We start from the raw sequence: 23,107 nt of genomic DNA, 5'->3' as shown, positions 1-23,107 counted from the left end.
CTTAACTTTTTGTGCTGTTTCCTTCATATTTAGATGTGGAATTTTTCAAGATATCGTTGGAAAAATACACAACAGAAAGAATGTTGGTGGACAAAGTTCCCGATAAAAAAGCCATTGGAATGTTATTTCTTGATTGTCTACAGTTGAAGAAAGTTTTAATTCCCTCACCTTTGAAATGTTTAGATGTAAGCAACGAAGTCTTGGTCTCTCATTATTCTTCCATCCATGGTATTCTTGTTATTTCATTTGGATTTTTCTCCGTAGGTGATTCATGAAATCCTCCCTGAACTGGCAAAGAAACGAGTTGATTCCTTAATGGAGTTTTGTCAGGATTCTCAGTTTAAACTTGAGATCGTGCCATCAACGACTGAAGAATTCGTCGATAGCCTTACGTTTCTTGATGATATACAAGAAAAGGTGGGTGAGATAAGGAATGTTTAGTAAAGAAATATTTTTTTACTTATTGTCCTTGCATCCCTCCACAATGTATGCTGTATCCTCAATATATATCCTATATCCTCTATTATCCTAATGTATCCCGTACAATCCCAGAGTATCCTCCAATGTGTGTTGTGTTGTCTAGGCTTACCTTCATGTTGTATTTTTTATCCTTATGTAACCTGTATGTTCATAATGAATCCTTCGTAGTACACCATCTTGACATAACTGCATAATGTTTCTTGTTCGAACGACTGTTATTTTCGCTTACTATCCTTAAACTTTGTGGGTTTTGTTAGCAACTTAGCGTTAGTTTTGTTTTGTTTTAGCTAGAGGATCTCGAATCAAACTGCACCACAGCTAAAGAACTTTATAACTTAATCGAACATTATAATGTTCCTACTCCACCTGAAGATTTGGCAGTTTATCAGGTATTCTATTGTAGTACTAGTAAAAGTAATGATAAAATTGATATGATGTCAGCAACGTTTGTCATTTTTCTTCAGACTCTCAATAGCGCGGTCTCTATGGTTCGTAGTGCTATTGACAAAGGTCTTAGTGACAGAGATCAAAATCTTGACAAGTTTTGCACATGTCTTGATAAAGATATTGCTTTCCTTGGTAAAGAAGTCAAGTCGATTAAGCAACAAGCACAGGCAAGGATAACACGTACTTTCAAGATTTAGATTTCATCCATGGTGATAAGGATTGAATAATCTTTAAATCAAGGATGGCACTTGATTATCAAGATTTTGTCTCATAAATTATAATGAGGATTTAGTATTGAAATTTGGTTGTGTTATGCAGGATGTATGTATGGAAATCGAGTTAAGTTTGACCTTAGACATCTTTAACCTGATATATATTTTAGAATCCGGTGATTTTGGATCCTAGTTCTGATCCAAAAAATATCGTCGCGTTCCTTGGCGAACTTCAAGGGAAAATGAATGAATTACAAAAGAGAGCTTTTATGTACAAATCATATCAAAAGAACTTTAAGGTCTGTCATTTTTTATCAACATTGTTCTTTTTTAAACGCTTGCGTTGTTTTGCGTTGTTCAAGTTTTTAAATACATGTGTTATTTTATGTTTGCTAAGTTTTAACACACTTTTGTTGTCTTACGTTAGTTAAGTTTAACACACTTTCATGTGTTGTCTTACGTTAGTTAAGTTTTTACACACTTTCATGTGTTGTCTTACATTGGTTGAATTTTTACCCACTTTCATGTGTTGTCTTACATTGGTTAAGTTTTTACACACTTTCATGTGTTGTCTTACATTGATTGAATTTTTACACAGTTTCATGTGTTATCTTTCATTGGTTAAATTTTTACACACGAAACTTCAGGTTGAAGTAACAAAGTTCGAAGAGCTAGAAGAAACTCACGCTGAACTAAAATTGAAGCAAACTTTGTGGGATTCACGTATTGAATGGGAAGTGAACTATCAAGAATGGATGGATGTGAGTAGTCACGTGTTCTCTATGTACATACCTCGTGAAGTATCATGTGATGGTCACGTGTTTATTCGTGAGAGAATAACTTGGTTATTTACAGTTACATTTTATGATGAATGGCTTCACGTACTTTTCATTTCAATTCATTTAGTTTGATGAAGAATGTATCAACTGATTATTGAACTTTTTTTAAGTATATTTTTAATGCCCCGCCAATAAAAATTTCTATTGGCTTTATTGAAGCATTATGTGATTTCGAACTTTTTGGTGAAAAAAAATTTCAATTTGGTCAAATCTTCCTCATTTTATGGCGGTTAGAAGTTACCTGTCAATGGACCTTGCCTGCCGTAGCATGAAGCCTGGATCTAGACAAATCATGACGTCATCCAAGGTAGTTTGTATATATATTTTGTATTGACGAGTACCTTGCATGACGTCACAAAAGTAAGTCGTTCCAGACTCTTCCGACGACGGACGAGGTCCATGAAAAAGAACATTTTAAGCAACTTTCAACAACCATAAAAATGGCGCGATTTGACCAAACTAAATTTTTTTACACTGATGCTTTAGAAATCACACTTAGATTTAATATCGCAAATGACACGCTTGACTGTCAGCAACACTTTAAAAGGATTGGATTCGTATTTTTATCATCAAACTAAGGACACAATAAATAAATGAATAGCCAAGCTGTACACAGTTAAAAATTATATCGTTATTTCCCCTCTCTTTAGGCATTATTTGAAAGCCTAGATCCCGAGACATTGACAAATCAAGTTATGAAATACCATAAAGTGGTTTTACAGCTTGAGAAAGGTTTGCCGCCAAATGGTGTTGTACCGCAATTGAGAGGAAATGTCGATGACATGAGGCACAAGGTGAAAAATTGCATTAGATGTATAATATATGTATTAATATATGTTAATATATGTTCATACATGTTATTATATGTTAATATATGTTACGTAACTTCAAAAACTCTCATAAGTCAACATGGATTAACTTTCAGGAAAGAAAAACTTTTCTAAGATTTTTTCCACTTCTCATATTCGCGAAAGAAGAAATGTAAAAAAGTTATGATTCAAGTATTTCTTTTAACATCTGTTTCAGCTACCAGTTATCTCAGATCTGCGCAATCCTGCTTTGAAGCAGCGCCACTGGGATTCCATACAGCAAATATTGGAATATAATTTTAGCGAAGAGAACGCGCTGACCTTAGGACTTTTGGAAGAGATTGAGGCGTTTGATCATAGTGAATCTATACAAGAGATTTCTGGTCAGGCATCTAGTGAAGCATCGCTGGAAACTTTGCTAAAAAAGGTGAGATACTTATGAAAGATTGACGACAATGAGCGAAGTAGGTATTTTGCAGTTCTTCAAAATAAGTTATTTAGCTATATGATCTGGTTTTCCTTTTGTATTTCTAAGGTTGAAGATGGTTGGAAAGCAACCGAGTTTATTGTGCTTCCTCATCGTGACTCAAAAGATGTTTTTATTCTTGGCGGCGTTGATGATATTCAAGTGCAACTTGACGATAGTCAGGTAAAGTGGCTTGTAAACAGCGCATCAACACCACAAAACTAATATGTTCTTGTTTTTAAAACTGCAGGTCAACATTTCTACCATCGCAGGCTCGCGTCACGTTGGTCCTATAAAACCGCGCGTAGAAGAATGGGTACGACAATTATCGTTATTTAGTGAAACACTGGTAAGTATACGAATTCTCACTTTTACTTCATCTTCACTTGAGGAAACATGAGGGTCAATATCCTTGAAACTTCATGTTCCTCAGTCACCTTCAATCACCCTCATTTACCCTACATTTTCTGACCAACTTTACGTGCTCAGGATGAATGGATGACGTGTCAACGTAATTGGCTTTATCTTGAGAGCATCTTCAGCGCTCCTGACATTCAAAGACAATTACCTGCTGAAGCAAAGATGTTTATGACTGTCGATAAATCTTGGAAAGAGATTATGAGAAAGGTTGCTAGGTTACCAAACGCAATGAGAGCTGCAACGCAACCTGGCCTTTTGGAGACATTTCAAAATAATAACGCGTTATTGGATCAGATTCAGAAATGTTTAGAAGCGTATCTTGAATCCAAATGTGTTGTTTTTCCAAGGTAAGATGTTCAATGTATAAATTGAGAATAAAGAAGACATTGCAGTGTTTAAAATGGATTTAAAATCTTATCATTTTTATTAATTTCAGATTTTATTTTCTATCCAATGATGAATTGTTGGAAATTCTTTCCCAGACACGAAATCCTCATGCAGTTCAACCTCACTTACAGAAATGCTTCGACGCCATTGCAAGGTGAGTTTAACAATATTTATTTTAAAATCTCCACTCTCCTCCTCATCAAATGGTGTCGATGTGGTTTTCTTTAGCTTAGAATTTGGAAGTGCTCCGACACAGACATCCAATGAACCTGCTGACAGACGTATGTTAAATTGTCTATCATGTTAAATTAATTGAAATTTTTTTGCTTTCATTTATTCAACCTCTGTCTTTCTTTTCATTAGCTTCTTCTGCTAATAAAGTAGTTGAAACAAAAACAAATGATATTATCGCAATGATTTCACCAGAGAAAGAACGCGTGCCTTTAGGAAAGGTAGCCTTCCTTCATTTGTATTTTATCTTGTTATCGCGTCTTTATTTTGTCCTCATTATGTGTGTGTTTCCAGGGCCTCAAGGCAAGAGGGAATGTTGAAGAATGGTTAGGTAAAGTGGAAGAATCAATGGTAAATACTCTTCGTAAATTAACAAAGTACGCCATTAGCGATTATGAAGAAAAAACTCGTGAAGAATGGGTTACCTGTCATCCCAGTCAGGTGCGTTAAATCATGTTAACTGCTGTTGAAATTGAATTAAATATGTGCAAATGATTGTAGATACATGTGCTATTCTTCTGGGAATTTTTGTTACATGTTTAATGGTTTTTATAGATCGTTTTGACGGTTTCTCAAACAATGTGGTGTAGGGAATTAACACAATGTCTTACATCAACTGATGATCGGCTTGAGGAACTAAAACAAGCTGAACAAAGATCGTTCCAGGTATGTGAATGAAACAGAAATCGGCTGGTTCATTAAACGAGAGCGTTTGAATATTTCATTGTTCAAGTTTCTTCAGGAAAAATTGAAACGACTATAGTTCAGTATTTCGAATATTTTTACATAGTTTATTCATCTCGTGTAGAACTTGAACAAGCTCGCGGCTCTTGTTCGTGGTGAACTGCCAAAAATCACCCGGAGCATTCTCTGTGCTTTAATTACAATTGATGTTCATGCAAGAGATATTGTCACTGGTCTTGTTGAAGCCAAGGTAAATATCTTATTAATGAAGGAAGGTTAGCTGTAAAGGGTGTTGTACATGGTGTCGTACATAGTATTGTGCAGATGAAAAACTGATTGTTCGCCTTTATTCCCTGCAATTATTTTCTTTAATCTTGTTCTATTCAGATTGACAATGTAGAAAGTTTTGAATGGATGAAACAGTTACGTTATTATTGGGATCAAGATCTTGATAATTGTGTCGTTCAAATGTCCAACTCGCAATACACGTATGGTTATGAATATCTTGGTGCCTCCCCCCGGCTTGTCATCACACCTTTAACTGTAAGTAAGAAAGCTTGGTTCATCTTACGTATTATTGCTATACTATAGTGGTACTACCATCTTATAAAAAACAGTGTTCCCAGTTATCTGTTGATAATTCTCTGTATATTAAGGATCGTTGCTATCTTTGTCTTATGGGAGCGTTACAGTTGGATCTTGGTGGGGCACCTGCTGGTCCTGCTGGTACTGGAAAGACTGAAACTACTAAGGTAAAGGATCTTATTGGAGTATAAAATATACAAATATACACCAATGTTTTTTATTCGTTATTTTCCATTTAGGATCTTGCTAAAGCCCTTGCTAAACAATGTGTTGTCTTCAACTGCTCTGAAGGCATTGATTACAAGGTACAGTCATTGGTTGCAAGCTATAGTTATTGATATAAGAGTACAATTAGTGCTTGCAAGGTACGGTTATTGTTTGCAAGATACAGTTATTGATTACAAGGTACAGCCACTGATTGCAAGCTATAGTTATTGATATAAGAGTACAATTAATGCTTGGAAGGTACGGTTATTGTTTGCAAGATACAGTTAATGATTACAAGGCACAGCTATTGATCGAATGCTATAGTTATTGATTATTGATGTGAGGGTACAGTTAATGCTTGTAATGTTCGCTAATTGGACTGTACAGTTATTGACTGCGAGATGCCTACATGTTTAATGTAGAAAACTTAAAAACTTTTCGTTGTTTTCAGATGATGGGGAGATTTTTCTCTGGTCTTGCACAATCTGGAGCTTGGTGTTGTTTTGACGAATTCAATCGTATCGATATCGAGGTTTTATCTGTTATTGCTCAACAATTGTTGACTATCAGAAATGCAAAGATTGCAAGGGTGTGTATAGCAAGTTTTCTACATGCATGTCAATAAAAGGACATAAGCTTTGTACAGGCTTATGTTGATTTATTGCAGTTTTGATAAAACCTTGAATTGCGTGTTTTCATTGTGTAGGAAAGTCGTTTTATGTTCGAAGGTCGTGAGATCAAGTTGGTTCCTTCTTGTGCTGCTTTCATCACGATGAATCCTGGTTATGCGGGCAGAACTGAGCTGCCTGATAATTTAAAGGCTTTGTTCAGACCTATGGCAATGATGGTACCAGATTATGGTTAGATTACTGCGCATGTCATGTGTTCTTGTCTTGTATGCTCGAGTACAATCGTAAGTATTTTTGTTTTTAGCTCTTATTGCTGAAGTCATTCTGTATTCGGAAGGTTTTGAATCTTCCAAGAACCTCGCTCGAAAGATGGTACAAATGTATCGTCTTTGCAGTGAACAATTATCTCAGCAAGATCATTATGATTTTGGTATGAGAGCAGTAAAGTCTGTACTTGTAATGGCGGGAACATTGAAACGAAGCAATCCTAATCTCAGTGAAGATGTTGTATTGATAAGAGCCTTGCGTGATAGCAATTTACCGAAATTTCTTGCTGATGATGCAGTATTGTTCCAGGTAAGATTACTCAATTATACATTATATTTAATCCATTGAACTAAAATACATTGAACGCTACCTGTAATACAAAACCCTAATTATTTTTTGAAGCCGTGACTTTACCCCAGACACGCGAGATTTTACCTCAGACACGCGTGATTTTACCCCAGACACGAGAGATTTTACCCCAGACACGCGAGATTTTACCTCAGACACGCATGTGTAGTCAATCAACTATCAAAATCTCGAAACACGACACACTGGTGTCTGGGGTAAAATGCGTTCCATGTATTTTAGTTCAATGATTTAATGATTGTGATCATGAGGAATGGTTAATTTCTATCTTATCTACCATATTGAGGTATTTTCATCATCATAATGACGTCTTAAGATATCCTCGTATTGACATTACATGTACTCTTTCATCCTTCGTTACCATTGTCTGTCACATTACATGTACTCTTTCATCCTTTGTTACCATTGTCTGTCACATTACATGTACTCTCTCATCCTTTGTTACCATTGTCTGTCACTGTAAGATATAAGATGTTATTTAGTGATGCACAAACAGTATTTTCTTTGCTTTGTTTTTAGGCTATACTTTCTGATCTTTTCCCTGGACGAGAAATACCCGATCATGATTACGGTAAACTTCAATCAACCATCGAAGATTGTCTTACAGAACAGAAATTACAGGTTTGTTTTACGAATTATTATTGTTTTTCTCATTCAACAATGTTATACAAACTATAAACGTACTGCACTATGACCCAGTCCTTATCATTGTCTCCTGCATTAAGAATGCTCGTCATTATGTGAAACAGTACTGCAAAGGCTCAAAAATCATTTGTTTTGTCAGGTTGTACCAGCGATGGTGAAGAAAACTATACAACTTTATGAAACAATGTTAGTTCGTCATGGTGTCATGTTGGTAGGACCAACTGGTGGTGGTAAAACTACATGTTATGAGGTATATTTACATATTCCCCTCTCCTTTTCTATCCACTGTTATCCTTCTCTTCATCAAAATTCACATCAATTGCTTTGTCTAAAACAACGATGACAGTTGTAATGTTTTTTTCTTTCTTTAGACATTAAAGATGACTTTAACTAGTCTTCATTCTCAAGGTGTTGATGATCCAGATTATTTACCTGTTCATACATACGTTCTTAATCCTAAGGTTTGTAACTTCGACTCCTCAATGCTTCTTAAACATCGATTTGCGGGTAGTTTGTATTGTTTTTTATGTCATTTTACAAGTATGTTTTTGCAAACACTACACTTTACGATCTTGCCTCCAACTTCGAATAAATTTCCCCTTCATTTGTTGTTATTGTAGTCTATAAGTATGGGTGAACTTTATGGTGAAGTGAACAAGATAACTTTGGAATGGCAAGATGGTTTGATGGCTTTAACTGTCAGACAATGTGTTCAGGTAATAACATGTTCATCACTATAAAGTAAATGGTTTGAACCCGGGAGTATCGTTACATGTTTGTAGATGTAGATTGTCCAGGTTGGTGTAGTCCTGAGAAGGACTGTTTTTGTTGTTGTTGACTGACGTTTTGACAACCTTAGCGGTAGTCATCTTCAGAGTCAAGGTTGTCAAGGACTACCGCTAAGGTTGTCGAAACGTCAGTCAACAACAACAAAAACAGTTCTTCTCAGCACTATACCAACCTGGACAATCTACATTTACAAACATGCTCAACACTGTTATTAAAATATAAAGTAGTAAACAGCTGAACACAACGTGAAACGTCATCTGTTCTACAGGATACATCTGAGGATCACAAATGGATCGTATGTGATGGACCCGTGGATGCTTTATGGATTGAAAACATGAACACTGTACTCGATGATAATAAAATGTTGTGTCTCGCTAACAGTGAAAGAATCAAACTCAATCCAACAATACACATGTTGTTTGAAGTTCAAGATCTTGCTGTTGCCTCTCCAGCTACTGTGAGCAGGTATTGTCCCCCCGTCTGTTCATGATACTAAATATTTTGTTATCTGAATTGGGAGGAGGGGAGGAGAGTTATTGTACTTGAAACATACGTCTAAAGGTTCTTAATAGCTGGCTGTTGAGGGATAATTGTTATTCCTAGGTGTGGTATGGTTTATGTCGATCCAGGACAGCTTGGTTGGAAACCTTACGTTACATCTTGGATACAAAGGGTTGGAGAGAAACTAGCAGATGAAAGTCAGGTTTGTATATCAACATTATATGTATCTAAACTATCGAGTTTCTCCTATACGTACATCCTTCTATACCACGATGCTCCATCTACACCTCCGAGTTCTATCTTTACCATCCAGCTCCATCTTTACCATCCAGCTCCATCTTTAACATTCAGCTCCATCTTTAACATCCAGCTCCATCTTTACCATCTAGTTCCATCTTTAACATCCAGTTCCATCTTTACGATCCAGCTCCATCTTTACCATCCATCCATCTTTTTATCCGCTCCATCTTTAACATCCATTTCCATCTTTACCATCCAGTTCCATCTTTAACATCCAGCTCCATCTTCCATCCAGTTCCATCTTTAAATCCAGCTCCATCTTTACCATCCATCCATCTTTACCATCCAGCTCCATCTTTACCATCCAGTTCCATCTTTAACATCCAGCTCCATCTTTACCATCCAGCTCCATCTTTACCATCCAGTTCCATCTTTAACATCCATCCATCTTTAACATCCAGCTCATCTTTACATCCAGTTCCATCTTTAACATCAGCTCCATCTTCCTTAACCAGCTCCATCTTTACCATCCAGTTCCATCTTTACCATCCAGCTCCATCTTTAACATCCAGCTCCATCTTTACCATCCAGTTCCATCTATACGATGTCTATTTCGTTTCTTGTTCTGCATATTTTTTCTTTGTGCGGACGTTTCTTTTGTTCAATCAATGTAATAATTAAAATTTATTTTTTCAGGAATATCTTATAAATTTATTCAATACTTATGTTGACGCTGGTTTGAAATTTGTTACCAAGAAATGTACCCAAGCTATACCTCAGGTAAAGATAGTCTCATATACTGTCTTAATTTCGTCGAAAAATGGGATGTTGTGGTGTAGTTTTTCTTTATGGATTTTAGATCACTATTATTATTCTTGTTATTTGTTCTAAGCAACAAGCATTTCTTCACCTCTCCACGTCAGTAGTCCCATGTCTCCCTTCATCATTCCGTGTCATCAATCCCATGTCTTCCCTCATCATTCCATGTCATCAATCCCAATCCCTCCCTCCCTCCCTCATCAATCCCATGTCCTCGCTCATTTCCTTCACATTTCTCATATTTTACAGGTTGACATAAGTAAAGTGACAACTCTTTGCTATCTATTTGAGTCATTATTACTTCAAGATGCTACGGACTTGAACATGGATTCAAACCGTCTTCATTCTTTGATTGCTACCACTTTTCTCTTCTCTTACGTTTGGGCCATTGGTGGAAATCTCGTTGAAAGATGTATGGATATGTTTGACTCTTTTGTCCGGGAACTTTTCGCCAGTGTCATGATGTCAGTGAGTTATATGTCATACTCCTTATTCATTTTGTCATTTTAAGTGTTAGAGGATTAAAAAGAATTGTTTAATTTGGATTTATTTCATTGTATTTGTGTATAGCAACCATCTTCTGAGGATCTTTATGGATATTATGTTGATTATTTTTGTATAGCAACCATCTTCTGAGGATCTTTATGGATATTATGTTGATTACTTTTGTATAGCAACCATCTTCTGGGGATCTTTATGGATATTATGCTGATTATTTTTGTATAGCAACCATCTTCTGGGGATCTTTATGGATATTATGTTGATTATTTTTGTATAGCAACCATCTTCTGGGGATCTTTATGGATATTATGTTGATTACTTTTGTATAGCAACCATCTTCTGGGGATCTTTATGGATATTATGTTGATTATTTTTGTATAGCAACCATCTTCTGGGGATCTTTATGGATATTATGTTGATAATGAATCAAAACGCCTGGAACCATGGGAGAAAATTATTCCATCGTTTAAATATTCGCCAGAGGTAGTAAAATAATAATATATATTCTTGGTCGATGCAATTTTATTGAGAGCGTTGGTTGGTGTGTTTCTTTCTGAAGTAGACAACGATTTTCTTTTTAATTTAGGTTCCATATTTTGATCTTCTTGTCCCAACTGTTGATACAGTGAGATTTGGTTTTTTACTTGAGAAACTCGTCTCTATTCAACAATCTGTCCTTTTTACAGGAATGACTGGAGTGGGAAAGGTAATGATAGATAATAGTTCTTTACAGGAATGACTGGAGTGGGAAAGGTAATGATAGATAATAGTTCTTTACAGGAATGACTGGAGTGGGAAAGGTAATGATAGATAATAGTTCTTTACAGGAATGACTGGAGTGGGAAAGGTAATGATAGATAATAGTTCTTTACAGGAATGACTGGAGTGGGAAAGGTAATGATAGATAAATAATAGCACAATTACTACTTTTCTATCTACCTTGGTCAGCATAAATTATCATAAATACAAATCTTTATCTTAACATATCTTGTATCCAACCATGAGCAGGGCCAGTAGAATTGACTGAAAGTTTTAAATCTATCTTTCTTTGTTTAGTCTGTCACGGTAAAAGGTTGTCTGGATAGTTTCAGTGAGAAATGCGCCATTGTTCCCGTCGCCATTAACTTTTCAGCTCAAACAAGCAGCAAAAGAACACAAGAAATAATTGAGTCAAAACTGGAGAAGAAAAGGAAAAATATACTTGGTTAGTTTTCATGATTGTTTTCGTTGAAATAGCTTTTTTTCTTACTTCTCTCTATCTTACATTATATATGACAAGCGTGTGAAGTTATTTGTCAAGACTAGACCATCAACTAAAGATCAGCATTTCTTTAGGAGCACCTTCGGGAAAGAAAGTTGTCATATTTGTTGATGATCTCAATATGCCTAAACTGGATACATATGGTGCCCAGCCTCCAGTGGAGTTACTCCGACAGTACCAAGATTTTAAGGGATTTTATGATCGTGAGAAAATGTTTTGGAAGGAAATCAAGGTTGCTCAACTTTTCAACGACTTGCTGTATGATACTTTATGTATATCATGATAAATTGTCTTTTATAGGATGTAATCATTTGTGCAGCATGTGCCCCTCCTGGTGGTGGCAGGAATCCTGTTACCCCCCGGTTTATACGTCATTTCAGTATGTTCTCAATCCCAACTTCTGCTGAACACACACTGACACATATTTTTAAGGTAAAAAAATAGCAATCACGCAGTCTCAAATAAAGGCAAAAAATATTTTTGAGTATCGAGTAAGGATGTCAAGAATGATATTTTCGATTTTTAGTCCATCGTTTCTGGATTCTTGACGGAGTTTCCGAATGAAGTACGAACAGCTGCTGAAGCAATTGTTGCCTCTAGGTATAAAATATCCTTCATTAACTATAGAAAACATATTTATTTACGAATATTTTCAATCTGTTATATTTTCTTTAGTGTTGAGATTTATTTACGAATGAGCACAGATCTACTTCCAACTCCTGCAAAATCGCATTACATATTTAACTTAAGAGATCTTTCCAAGTGTATTCAAGGTAATATTTTCTTGTATTTATTTTTTTCCTTTGTGAAATGGTGAATGATTAATGTTTTTAATGATCTTATATATTCATCAGGTGTTCTTCAGGCAGATCCAGGCACAGTTCGAGATTACTCACAGATATTTCGTCTTTTTTGCCACGAAGCTCAACGAGTGTTTCACGATCGTCTTATCAATCACGAGGATAAGAAATACTTCAATACAATTCTCGCGGAGATGTCCCAGAAACATTTCTCAAAGGTTTGCTAACATTTCTTGATGTTTGAGTGAGCAATTCAATTTCTTGACGTCTGTATCACTTCTGATCTTTTGAATAAAACAACGTTGTTGACAACAGCTGTACAATATCTTATTTTCATTTCAATGCAATATATATACTGGTTAACATTTTAAATAATATCTGTGGAAGGGAGTTGGATCGGTTCAAATTAGATCGTGTGAACGTGCTCTTTTATTTATGTTATAAATGGAAATGTTTATAAATTCATGTCTTTGGAAGTATTGGTTAAATCCAAGTTATTGTTTTATGCAACTTATCTCCATCGTTCAGAACGTTGATCCTGAGATGTTTGAAACGAAGCCCATATTATTTGGTGATTTCATGAAGATGGGAGCTGAGCCTTCGGACCGAATGTACGAAGAACTGGCAGATATGACGAAATTACAAATCATCTTAAATGACGTATGTATTATTTCATGAGTTAGTAGATGCACGCAATGGAAAGTCAAATTCTGCATTCTATCTTTCAGTATTTAGATGATTTCAATTTAAACTCATCAAAAGAAATGAGACTTGTCTTCTTTATGGACGCTATTCAACACGTCACGAGGTAGGCACGTGTTGACTCAATCATATCACGCGACATGCCTAGTGGTGTCTTACATCATTTACTTTTTTTTAGAATATCCCGTATGGTACGTCAACCAAGAGGTAATGCGCTGCTTGTTGGTGTTGGAGGGACTGGGAAACAGAGTTTAACAAGGTATAGAATCTAGACTTATGAACAACGTAATCAACGTGTAATGACGCTCAACTCCTTCCCAGTCCTAAGGGAAAGTTCACTCCCACTCTGCTGCTTCTTACATAATGAACTAAATTGTTTTTTTTAGACTAGCTGCTCATATGGCTGGCTTTAAATGTTATCAAATTGAATTGACAAGAGGATACGATTATTCAGCTTTTCGTGAAGATCTTAAACAGCTTTATTTTTCTGCTGGTCTAGAGAAAAGGCATACAGTATTTCTCTTCACTGATACACAGGTATAACTTTATGTCTTACACAAGCACAACAACCTCTTATACCGAGATATAACACTTATTTCTACATATGTATGATTTTCACTGATACACAAACACAGTAAAGTGTTAAATTGACAATTTAGATCATTTTCATTTTTTCTGTCGTACGTCTTAAGTGTTTTTTTATTTATTGTTCACGAAAGTTTTTCTTTTATGATCTATCTAGATTGTTGTGGAGGAATTCCTTGAAGATATTAACAATATCCTCAATTCAGGCGAGGTTTGTAATGACAATGTGATAAGATAATGACAGTTTTACTGCATATATACCTGTCTTAGTTAGTTAAATATACAATGAATTCATTGTAATAACATCATAATACACCAGTCACGTTTGTGTCATGTTTTATAGGTTCCCAATCTTTTTGAACCCGAAGAATATGAAAAAGTTTTGGCGGGAACACGTCCCGCTGCAAAGGATGCTGGTATAGAGGAGAATGACCGCGATGGCGTGTTTGCTTATTTCATTAGTCAAGTACGCAACAATCTTCACGTGGTACTGTGTATGAGTCCAGTTGGCGAGGCTTTCCGAACACGTTGTCGAATGTTTCCGTCGCTGGTGAATTGTTGTACCATAGATTGGTTCACTGAATGGCCAAGGTAGCTATAGAAACGTTTATTTAGATTACTCTTCATGGAACTCTGTGTTTTATGTCTTTGATTGATTGCATTCATGGTGGGTGAACTTTGCTACATAAGATAATACCGTCTACTTAAGCTTTCCTTAAAACTTTCTTTAATTTTCTATAGAGAAGCTTTGTTTTCTGTCGCCTGTCGTTTCTTTGAAGAAATTGAACTGGGCGGCGATGACATAAAGGTAAAGTTTAGCAGTTTCTTTTCTCTTATTAAATAGAAATGTGGAAATTTTCTCATTGTTTTTATGTCACGTGCCTTGCTGTAGGAAAGCGTATCTGAAATGTGTGTGGAGACTCATATTAGCGTGACTCAAACAGCAGAGAGATTTTATAACGAGTTGCGCAGACGATACTACACAACACCGACCAGTTATTTGGAGTTGATCAATCTTTATCTGACAATGCTTGAAGACAGGAGAAAGTTAGTCAATATTTTTGTAGAGGTGTTTTTAAAAAGATCATAGGATTACGTTGCACCACTTCCCGTTATTTTGATAACTTTTGTATTTATGAATTTCCTGATCCTGGTTTTCTTATGTTGTAGATAATAGTGAAAAAAAAAAATACTGAAACTTTTCATTTTCATTTTTTAGGAAATTAGTTGGTGCTTGTGATCGTGTAAAGAATGGTTTGAAAAAGTTACTTGAAACAAACGAACTTGTTGATAACATGCAGGTATAACCACGCGTCATTCTAAAGTTTACATTATAATCCGTGGTGTCCTTTCATAATGACGTGTTAAAAAAGTATCATGACAGACTACGTGATGACACACGCTGTCTTTTTTCCAGATTGAACTGGTCGCTCTTGAACCACAACTTAAACAAAAGTCTTTGGATACAGAAAAATTAATGGAAAAGTTACAAGTTGATCAGGAGGAAGCTGATAAGGTGAGTCTTTACTGTTATTTTTATATGATGATAATATCGAATGATTCTGTCATTATAATGATTATTTTCACTCATCTTTTGGATTTATATATTGATGAAAATATAAACGATTTTTGTGCTTTAGGTTCGCAAGGTTGTCTTGGTTGACGAGAGTGCCGCTAAAGAAAAAGCTGCCGAGACCGAGGCGATTGCTACCGAAGCTCAACGAGATTTAGACGAAGCTTTACCGGCTTTACATGCTGCCAATAAGGTGAAATGTAGCAACTGTATGATTGACATGAAGGACACATAGGATAAATTGGGATCATTGTAGGATACAAATGACAGATTGACGTAAGAATAAATTATGAAGATTTTTTGATTAACATAACAATGTTTGCTGTAGGCTCTGGATTCCTTGGATAAATCTGACATCTCAGAACTTCGTGTTTTTACAAAACCTCCAGAAATGGTTATGACAGTGATGGAGTCTATATGTATTTTATTGGGAGCAAAGTATGTATGTGAATAAAATAAACTGACTGTCAGAATATCTTCATATGAAATATGACTGTTAATCTTTGTAGACCGGACTGGGCAACGTCAAAGACTCTTCTTGGTGACTCGAACTTCTTAAAGCGGTTGATTGATTTTGATAAAGTAACAATTTAAAAACGTTAGAGCGTCATTAACTTTAAATCAATTGCTTTTTGATTTCTTGTATGACTTTTATTTCAGGATAATATCTCAGACTCGACTTTAAAAAAGTTGAAAAAATATATGGACAATCCGAAATTTGTACCAGAAATCGTTGAGAAAACTTCAAAGGTTTTTTGATACGTGTATTTTGAGCAATTATTGATAAATGTACTTATGTTGATGAAAGATCAGTGTGCGTTGTGTAAAAGTGAAGAGAACCCATGAAGACAAAATAAATTTATAAAGAAAATATTCTAGTTAAGAAAGAGTTAACATACTGCAGTTTTATTGTACGTCTGATAATGCTTTCAAATCTTTAGGCTTGCAAGTCTATGGTCATGTGGGTAAGAGCCTGTGATCTTTACGCCAAGGTCTTTAAAACTGTAGAACCCAAACGACAGAGGTGCGTACGAGAATGTTTCGTGTAACTTCATTGTGCTTGCCCGTGACATTAAAAATTTTCTTTTTACAAACAAGGCTTGCTGCTGCACGTGGAGAACTTGAAATAACCATGGCAACTCTGCATGAAAAACAAGCAAAACTGGCAGAAGTTGAAGGAAAGGTTTGTAGTTGTCTTTAATGATGTTTGGGTAATATTACATGAAGTTTAATGTACGACTTATTGAATACTGTTTAGATTGCCGAACTGCAGGCGCTATATGACAATAGTGTTGCTGAAAAAGAAGAACTTACACGAAATATTGCTCAGACAGCCGCGCGTTTAAAACGAGCATCAAAGCTGACGACAGCATTAAGTGATGAACAAGTTAGATGGACGGAAAACATTGCTGTAAGTTGTCTTCGTTAACTTAACTATTGTTATGTTTTATCACTTGGTTTGTGTTTGAAAGAACAAGTTGAAAATCACCTGCATTTATCGCTTATTTATGTTCAATTTCTACTATTAATGACAGGCATTTGAAGTGGAGATTGGTAACATCGTAGGAAACGTTTTCATTGCTGCTGCATGTGTTGCTTATAACGGAGCATTTACTTTTGTTTACAGGGAAGAGGTAATGTATAATTCATTAAAGTAAATGGTTTGAACCCGGGAGTATCGTTACTGTTTGTAAATGTAGATCGTCCAGGTTAATAAAGTCCTGAGAAGGACTGTTTTTGTTGTTGTTGACTGACGTTTCAACAGCCTTAGCGATAGTCATCTTCACAGTCAAAAAAAAAGATGACTACCGCTAAGGTTGTCGAAACGTCAGTCAACAACAACAAAAACAGTCCTTCTTATGTTTTCGTGAAAATATTTTTGTTGGTTTAGCTTATATCACAATGGATTGGAAAGTGTACAGAACTTCAGATTCCAGTTTCTGAGAACTTCACGCTCGTTAATGTGCTTGCTGATCCCTTTGAAATACGGCAGTGGAATGCTGATGGATTACCACGTGACAACGTATGTTAATGTTGTTATACTTTAATACAGCGATGTTTCGTGTTTTATGGTGTTCACGTTTTATGGTGTGGGTTAACGACTGAAGAAGAAAATGAAATTAAGCATTTTATGTGCTGAAACTCGAGTTAATTTTTTCATAAAATTTATCTTCTTTAGGTGTCCATTGACAATGCTATTTTTGTAAAGAACGCCCGACGTTGGCCTTTGATGATTGACCCACAAGATCAAGTGAGCTTTCAGCTAATTCATGTTATTCACGTTTTGTTGTTTCACAAGCGTACATTTTCTTGACTGTAAATTTTTAGGCAAATCGTTGGATTCGTAATAAGGAAGCAAAAAACGGATTAAAAGTGATCAAATTAACTGATGGCAATTATCTACGAACTTTAGAAAATTGTATTCGTATTGGAATGCCTGTCCTTCTTGAGGAGGTGGGAGAGTGTATTTGTGATGAAAAATGTATTTTTCTTGCTGGGATTGTACTCTTGGAGTATCTAAATTTCTCGCTGGAAATTTTCTTAATACTATGAAATTATTATTTTATCTGTCATCATCTCTCCATATTTAGGTGGAAGAAACATTAGATCCTGCGTTAGAACCCGTGTTACTAAAACAAACATTTGTCCAGGTGAGGTATATGAAACAATGAATTAACTTTTGACGATTTTCCCTTGCCTGTCTAACGAATGTCATCTTTCTATTGAAGGGTGGACGTTTACTTATAAGACTTGGAGATAGCGACATTGATTACGACAAAAATTTCCGGTAATTTTCTTCATCATAGTCATTGACTTTTGTAGTGTACTTATATTTTGCTTTTGAATTTATACCTATATCCACTTCTGAGGATTTTCAATTGTTCCATTGCATTATTTAAGTCTTTGTTTCTTCCTTCTAATGATTATTTTCTTTCATTCATTCATTAAATGGGACATAGGTTTTACATGACAAGCAAGATGGCAAACCCTCATTATTTGCCCGAAGTTTGTATTAAAGTAACAATTATCAACTTTACTGTGACGAGATCTGGTCTTGAAGATCAACTACTGGGGTAAGTCATGTTCTTTATTGTTTATTTACATCACACACATGCTTCTGTTTAATTTTTGTGTTTTTTCATAGTGATGTTGTTCGTTTGAATGTGTGTTTCTTTATAGTGATGTTGTTCGTTTGGAGCGACCAGATTTGGAAGAACAACGCAATCAACTGATCGTGCGAATCAACTCGGACAAAAATCAACTCAAGGCGATTGAAGATCGAATTTTGAAACTGTTATTTCATTCTGAAGGAAATATTCTTGATGACGAAGTTTTGATAAATACATTGAATGAGTCAAAGGTACAATAATGGATATAAGTGCACATTATAGGATTCAACTCAACTTTGTTCTGAAGCCTCTTAAGTAATGCATAAATAAACTTGTGTTGACCTCAATATTGCGAGGAAATGACTTAAATTTGTGTAGAATTTCACGTCTGTGATTTATGTTTAAATGATAGGTAACATCTGGTGTTATTTCTACTCGTCTTGTTGAAGCCGAAAAAACAGAACAAAATATCTCTACAGCAAGAGAAAAGTACAGACCTGTAGCGACCCGTGGTTCTGTCATGTATTTTGTTGTTGCTAGTTTAGCTGAAGTCGATCCAATGTATCAATATTCACTCAAGTATTTTACTCAGGTATTAAAGTAAAATCTTTATATGTCTGTAATCTATAACCTCTTTCAACGCATACTTGACCGATACCTATTTTCTAAATCAATTTCCAGCTTTTCAATACTTGTATTGAAAAAAGTGAAAAATCTGATGATTTGGATAAACGTCTACAAATTCTTCTGGACAACTGCACGAACACTGTATTTGAAAACGTCTCTAGGTATTTTAACATTTATTCATTGTCCTAGTTAATCATACTTTGTTATTCCATTCCATGACATTTCATTGTACAAAGTCTCTCTTTAAGGGTGAAGAGAAGTGTGGCTTTCCGAGGAATTTAAATCTCTTAATTTACATTTTTAGGGGCTTATTTGAGAGACATAAGATTGTCTTTTCATTCATGTTGTGTGCTGAAATTTTACGAGAACGAGGTGTTATTTCAAACAATGAATGGAATTATTTCCTTCGTGGATCTGCTTCACTTGAGAGGGTAAAATTAATGTATAATAACAGGTTTTGTCATTAACAATAAGATGCAGTTATGAATTGGCGTATATAGCCTCAGTTTCATGACAACATTTGTTGATTTATATTTGTATCGTGATTTCATAGGAAAGACCTCCCAAGCCAGAAATCTCATGGCTGACTGATAATATGTGGAACTCTTGTTGTGATCTGGAGGTGACGATTTTAAAATATCTGTAGAAGAAAAACACTGATTTCACTCATTCATAGAAGCAATTTTCTTTACGCAGGAGGATTTATCCTTCAAAGATTTGAAAGTTTTGATTACAAAAAGGCCTCTCGTTGGAAAGATTGGATCACTAGAGGTAATAGACGTATTTGTATGGATACGGATGTATAATGTAGTACATCAATGTCGTGATTTTATTGGTATTTTTTTGGTATTTAGGTTAACATCAATCCTCTTGAATGGGAAAGCTACACAGAGGCCAGTGATGGTGCGGATGACTTTAAACTCACGGATTTTGAAAATCTCATTTTGATCAAAAGTTTCCGAGAAGAAAAGGTTAACGTATTCATATGTACCCCATCATATCCCTCGACCATCTCTACTACCACTATGTACTCCATGATATCCCACGTCCATCATCATTGCCAACATGAGCTCCATCACATTCCACTCCATCTTCACTACCAATACGTACTCCGTTATATCCCATCATCATCATCATTACCACTGTGTACTCCATCATATCCCATCATCATCTTTACCATCATGGTACATCCCAATACCGTTATCACTACCAATATGTAACTGACTTTTAACACATGCATGTACTTCAACTAAATCTTCAACTCAATATGTACTTGTTGCTTCAGGTTGTATTTGCGGTCAGTCAATTTGTATCAACCAATCTTGGACGAGTCTTCATTGAAAGTCCCAACACAGATCTCTCGTTACTTTACAAAAATATGACATCAAATATACCGCTTGTATTTATTTTGTCTACGGGCTCAGATCCTATGAACGCTTTCTTAAGGTTTGCCAAAGAAATGGCTTACACTGAAAGGTAAGAAAACCATTAAATTTGGAAATGATTTTTGTTACAAAAATTCTTTTATAGTACATATGTCATTTCCTTTTAAGGGTGCAAGCTATATCGCTTGGCCAGGGACAGGGGCCTGTTGCCGAGAAAATGATCAAAGCTGCGTTGAAATCTGGAGACTGGGTTTTCTTACAGGTATTTCAAAAGATATGATGAAAAATTTAATAGAAAAACATTTTATTTAATTTAACTTTGATGGTTTTTTTTCTAAGAACTGTCACCTTGCTGCGTCGTGGATGTTAAGAATGGAGTCCCTTGTCAAAGCCATATCATCGGGAGAGGTCGAAGTTCACGAAGATTTCCGACTGTTTCTCAGTTCTATGCCAACAAAGGTATTTCCAGTGACAGTACTTCAGAACAGTGTTAAAGTAACAAATGAACCACCTAAAGGTTTGAGAGCAAATGTAAAACGAGCGTTTGGTGAATTGGGTACGGATCCTTTTGAGAATCATGGTAAGCTTTTATTAACGACGATTTCTCTTTTATTGTATCGAGGTCCATATTTTATGGCTGTTCTTTATACGTAACTCATTCTTTCAATTCATCAGAACTCGGTATTTCATGGCGAAAACTCGTGTTTGGTCTTTGTTTCTTCCATGCCATTATTCAAGAAAGAAAGAAATTCGGTCCTCTGGGCTGGAATATAAAGGTATCCATGTTAACGTTTCATTCTCCTACATAATTTGTTGTAGATCTTACTTTAAGATTGAAAGTATTACAGCTGTGTATTGATTTATATAAATCCATTTTCTATCGTGTTTGAACATCTTTGTCATCTTTTTTTAACAGTACGAGTTTAATGACTCTGATCGAGAATGTGGTTTAGATACTTTAAAAATGTTCATAAAAGAATCAAAGATTCCTTGGGATGCGCTGGTTTTTATTACTGGTGAAGTGAGTACACACGTTCATTAAGATAATTTTTATTTCATCTCTATACAATATTGAGAAAAATTCAATATCATATGATTATTTATTGCAGATAACATATGGTGGAAGAGTTACTGATGCCTGGGATCAGAGATGTCTACGTACTGTATTAAGAAGATTTTTTGCACCAGAAATTTTGAATGATGCGTACAAGTTTTCAAACTCCGGTATGAAGTCCATTGATGTTCCTTAATTTACATGAAGTCATTACTTATCCATACTTCAATGTTCTTACAGGTATTTATTACCCACCGGATTATGATACCCTCCAGGAATATCGACAGTTTATCGACAATCTTCCGATGAATGACGAACCTGAAGTGTTTGGTATGAATGAGAACGCAAATATTGCTTTTCAGGTTTGTTCTTGATTCATTATCATTTGAAAAAATACCAAGATCAAGTGCTTTAATGCTTTTTCTGATAAATATCTTCCATTACTATGTTAGCGTCCACTTAAATGAACGCTGGAAATCACATGTTTTATACCTATAGTATGTTAATATTGTGCTTTAATTGTCATCATTTCAAACCAACATTCCTGTGATTACTATTAGTTTAGTAGAGTTCTTTGTTATTGTGAATATGATCTGTACTCAGTTGACAGAGACTGTGATGTATCTCAAACATTCATTGTGGAATATTTGTCTCTTTATGAATCAGAGTCAAGAAACGCAATCTTTGATACTTACTGTCCTCGATGTTCAACCTCGAATGGTAAGTAGTGGTGGAGGAAAGACAAGCGATGAGATAGTTTATGAACTTGCCGAAAACATACTTGGAAAACTTCCTGATAATCTTGACATGGACAAAGCTAATAAAGCATTATTTCAGGTCGGTTAGAATAATAAACTTATAGTCAATGTTATTTATGTGTTTCTCGTCATTTTATTGAAAAGATGATTTTTCCTTCGACAGCATGATAGCTACGGTCGAGTTAATTCACTGACAACAGTTCTTATTCAAGAAGTCGATCGTTTCAATAAACTTCTCAAGATTATAAAGGTGTCATTACAACAATTACAGAAAGCAATTAAAGGTTTCGTTGTAATGTCGCTTGAGTTAGATAAAGTTTATACATGTTTCCTAAATAACCAGGTGAGGAAAACTATTTTCAGAGATGATCTCCTATCTAAGTAGTGTACACAGAATAAAAGCTCTGTAAAATCTCGTTTAGGTTCCTGAAATGTGGTCAAATGCTGCATATCCATCGTTAAAACCTCTAGGATCTTGGGTCAAGGATCTTGTCATGCGCACAACGTTTATTTTCGTAAGTTGTCATAGTACTGAATGTCATAGTGAATTTGAAGAAATCACACAATGTCGTATTTAGTTTTTTAAACGTGTCGAACTTTTGGATTTTAATTTACGATAATAAAGGGCGAGATATTCACTTTCATAAAAAATTTCTCATTCAAGCAATGGATGGTTCATGGACTACCGCGATCTTTATGGATATCTGGGTTCTTCTTTCCACAAGGTA

General features: G+C 35.4%; 1 protein-coding gene across 1 annotated transcript in view; it reads left to right on the top strand.

Moving 5' to 3' along the window:
* The window catches only part of LOC124434110 (dynein axonemal heavy chain 6-like), an 81,556-nt gene that overhangs the window by 56,879 nt on the left and 1,570 nt on the right, over positions 1 to 23,107 (top strand). The window contains exons 15-95 of the mRNA XM_046983987.1: positions 34 to 185; positions 265 to 417; positions 768 to 869; positions 945 to 1,094; positions 1,310 to 1,438; positions 1,787 to 1,900; positions 2,629 to 2,772; positions 3,005 to 3,214; positions 3,323 to 3,436; positions 3,504 to 3,602; positions 3,743 to 4,020; positions 4,110 to 4,214; positions 4,289 to 4,341; positions 4,424 to 4,512; positions 4,586 to 4,732; positions 4,847 to 4,957; positions 5,100 to 5,225; positions 5,363 to 5,518; positions 5,632 to 5,727; positions 5,800 to 5,865; positions 6,219 to 6,356; positions 6,474 to 6,627; positions 6,701 to 6,972; positions 7,549 to 7,650; positions 7,814 to 7,924; positions 8,046 to 8,135; positions 8,295 to 8,390; positions 8,732 to 8,928; positions 9,067 to 9,166; positions 9,901 to 9,984; positions 10,273 to 10,491; positions 10,906 to 11,007; positions 11,111 to 11,230; positions 11,581 to 11,728; positions 11,860 to 12,017; positions 12,086 to 12,217; positions 12,312 to 12,385; positions 12,461 to 12,558; positions 12,640 to 12,803; positions 13,114 to 13,245; positions 13,314 to 13,393; positions 13,466 to 13,546; positions 13,674 to 13,824; positions 14,030 to 14,083; positions 14,216 to 14,463; positions 14,614 to 14,680; positions 14,765 to 14,919; positions 15,092 to 15,173; positions 15,290 to 15,388; positions 15,513 to 15,638; positions 15,774 to 15,883; positions 15,955 to 16,027; positions 16,106 to 16,195; positions 16,387 to 16,469; positions 16,544 to 16,628; positions 16,704 to 16,856; positions 16,981 to 17,079; positions 17,337 to 17,468; positions 17,625 to 17,696; positions 17,774 to 17,899; positions 18,037 to 18,096; positions 18,175 to 18,233; positions 18,406 to 18,519; positions 18,626 to 18,806; positions 18,968 to 19,147; positions 19,237 to 19,343; positions 19,487 to 19,613; positions 19,736 to 19,804; positions 19,879 to 19,953; positions 20,037 to 20,153; positions 20,468 to 20,658; positions 20,736 to 20,829; positions 20,907 to 21,147; positions 21,243 to 21,343; positions 21,484 to 21,588; positions 21,677 to 21,791; positions 21,862 to 21,983; positions 22,288 to 22,458; positions 22,543 to 22,722; positions 22,802 to 22,894; positions 23,044 to 23,104. Coding sequence (XP_046839943.1) covers positions 34 to 185; positions 265 to 417; positions 768 to 869; positions 945 to 1,094; positions 1,310 to 1,438; positions 1,787 to 1,900; positions 2,629 to 2,772; positions 3,005 to 3,214; positions 3,323 to 3,436; positions 3,504 to 3,602; positions 3,743 to 4,020; positions 4,110 to 4,214; positions 4,289 to 4,341; positions 4,424 to 4,512; positions 4,586 to 4,732; positions 4,847 to 4,957; positions 5,100 to 5,225; positions 5,363 to 5,518; positions 5,632 to 5,727; positions 5,800 to 5,865; positions 6,219 to 6,356; positions 6,474 to 6,627; positions 6,701 to 6,972; positions 7,549 to 7,650; positions 7,814 to 7,924; positions 8,046 to 8,135; positions 8,295 to 8,390; positions 8,732 to 8,928; positions 9,067 to 9,166; positions 9,901 to 9,984; positions 10,273 to 10,491; positions 10,906 to 11,007; positions 11,111 to 11,230; positions 11,581 to 11,728; positions 11,860 to 12,017; positions 12,086 to 12,217; positions 12,312 to 12,385; positions 12,461 to 12,558; positions 12,640 to 12,803; positions 13,114 to 13,245; positions 13,314 to 13,393; positions 13,466 to 13,546; positions 13,674 to 13,824; positions 14,030 to 14,083; positions 14,216 to 14,463; positions 14,614 to 14,680; positions 14,765 to 14,919; positions 15,092 to 15,173; positions 15,290 to 15,388; positions 15,513 to 15,638; positions 15,774 to 15,883; positions 15,955 to 16,027; positions 16,106 to 16,195; positions 16,387 to 16,469; positions 16,544 to 16,628; positions 16,704 to 16,856; positions 16,981 to 17,079; positions 17,337 to 17,468; positions 17,625 to 17,696; positions 17,774 to 17,899; positions 18,037 to 18,096; positions 18,175 to 18,233; positions 18,406 to 18,519; positions 18,626 to 18,806; positions 18,968 to 19,147; positions 19,237 to 19,343; positions 19,487 to 19,613; positions 19,736 to 19,804; positions 19,879 to 19,953; positions 20,037 to 20,153; positions 20,468 to 20,658; positions 20,736 to 20,829; positions 20,907 to 21,147; positions 21,243 to 21,343; positions 21,484 to 21,588; positions 21,677 to 21,791; positions 21,862 to 21,983; positions 22,288 to 22,458; positions 22,543 to 22,722; positions 22,802 to 22,894; positions 23,044 to 23,104 — 10,014 coding nt within the window. The remainder of the gene's footprint in view (positions 1 to 33; positions 186 to 264; positions 418 to 767; positions 870 to 944; positions 1,095 to 1,309; positions 1,439 to 1,786; positions 1,901 to 2,628; positions 2,773 to 3,004; positions 3,215 to 3,322; positions 3,437 to 3,503; positions 3,603 to 3,742; positions 4,021 to 4,109; positions 4,215 to 4,288; positions 4,342 to 4,423; positions 4,513 to 4,585; positions 4,733 to 4,846; positions 4,958 to 5,099; positions 5,226 to 5,362; positions 5,519 to 5,631; positions 5,728 to 5,799; positions 5,866 to 6,218; positions 6,357 to 6,473; positions 6,628 to 6,700; positions 6,973 to 7,548; positions 7,651 to 7,813; positions 7,925 to 8,045; positions 8,136 to 8,294; positions 8,391 to 8,731; positions 8,929 to 9,066; positions 9,167 to 9,900; positions 9,985 to 10,272; positions 10,492 to 10,905; positions 11,008 to 11,110; positions 11,231 to 11,580; positions 11,729 to 11,859; positions 12,018 to 12,085; positions 12,218 to 12,311; positions 12,386 to 12,460; positions 12,559 to 12,639; positions 12,804 to 13,113; positions 13,246 to 13,313; positions 13,394 to 13,465; positions 13,547 to 13,673; positions 13,825 to 14,029; positions 14,084 to 14,215; positions 14,464 to 14,613; positions 14,681 to 14,764; positions 14,920 to 15,091; positions 15,174 to 15,289; positions 15,389 to 15,512; positions 15,639 to 15,773; positions 15,884 to 15,954; positions 16,028 to 16,105; positions 16,196 to 16,386; positions 16,470 to 16,543; positions 16,629 to 16,703; positions 16,857 to 16,980; positions 17,080 to 17,336; positions 17,469 to 17,624; positions 17,697 to 17,773; positions 17,900 to 18,036; positions 18,097 to 18,174; positions 18,234 to 18,405; positions 18,520 to 18,625; positions 18,807 to 18,967; positions 19,148 to 19,236; positions 19,344 to 19,486; positions 19,614 to 19,735; positions 19,805 to 19,878; positions 19,954 to 20,036; positions 20,154 to 20,467; positions 20,659 to 20,735; positions 20,830 to 20,906; positions 21,148 to 21,242; positions 21,344 to 21,483; positions 21,589 to 21,676; positions 21,792 to 21,861; positions 21,984 to 22,287; positions 22,459 to 22,542; positions 22,723 to 22,801; positions 22,895 to 23,043; positions 23,105 to 23,107) is intronic.

The sequence above is a fragment of the Xenia sp. Carnegie-2017 genome, unplaced genomic scaffold (genome assembly GCF_021976095.1).
Source record: "Xenia sp. Carnegie-2017 unplaced genomic scaffold, XeniaSp_v1 HiC_scaffold_14, whole genome shotgun sequence".
NCBI lineage: Eukaryota > Metazoa > Cnidaria > Anthozoa > Malacalcyonacea > Xeniidae > Xenia > Xenia sp. Carnegie-2017.
Note: the sequence above shows the minus strand (reverse complement) of the source record. Positions and strands in the feature narration are given on the sequence as shown.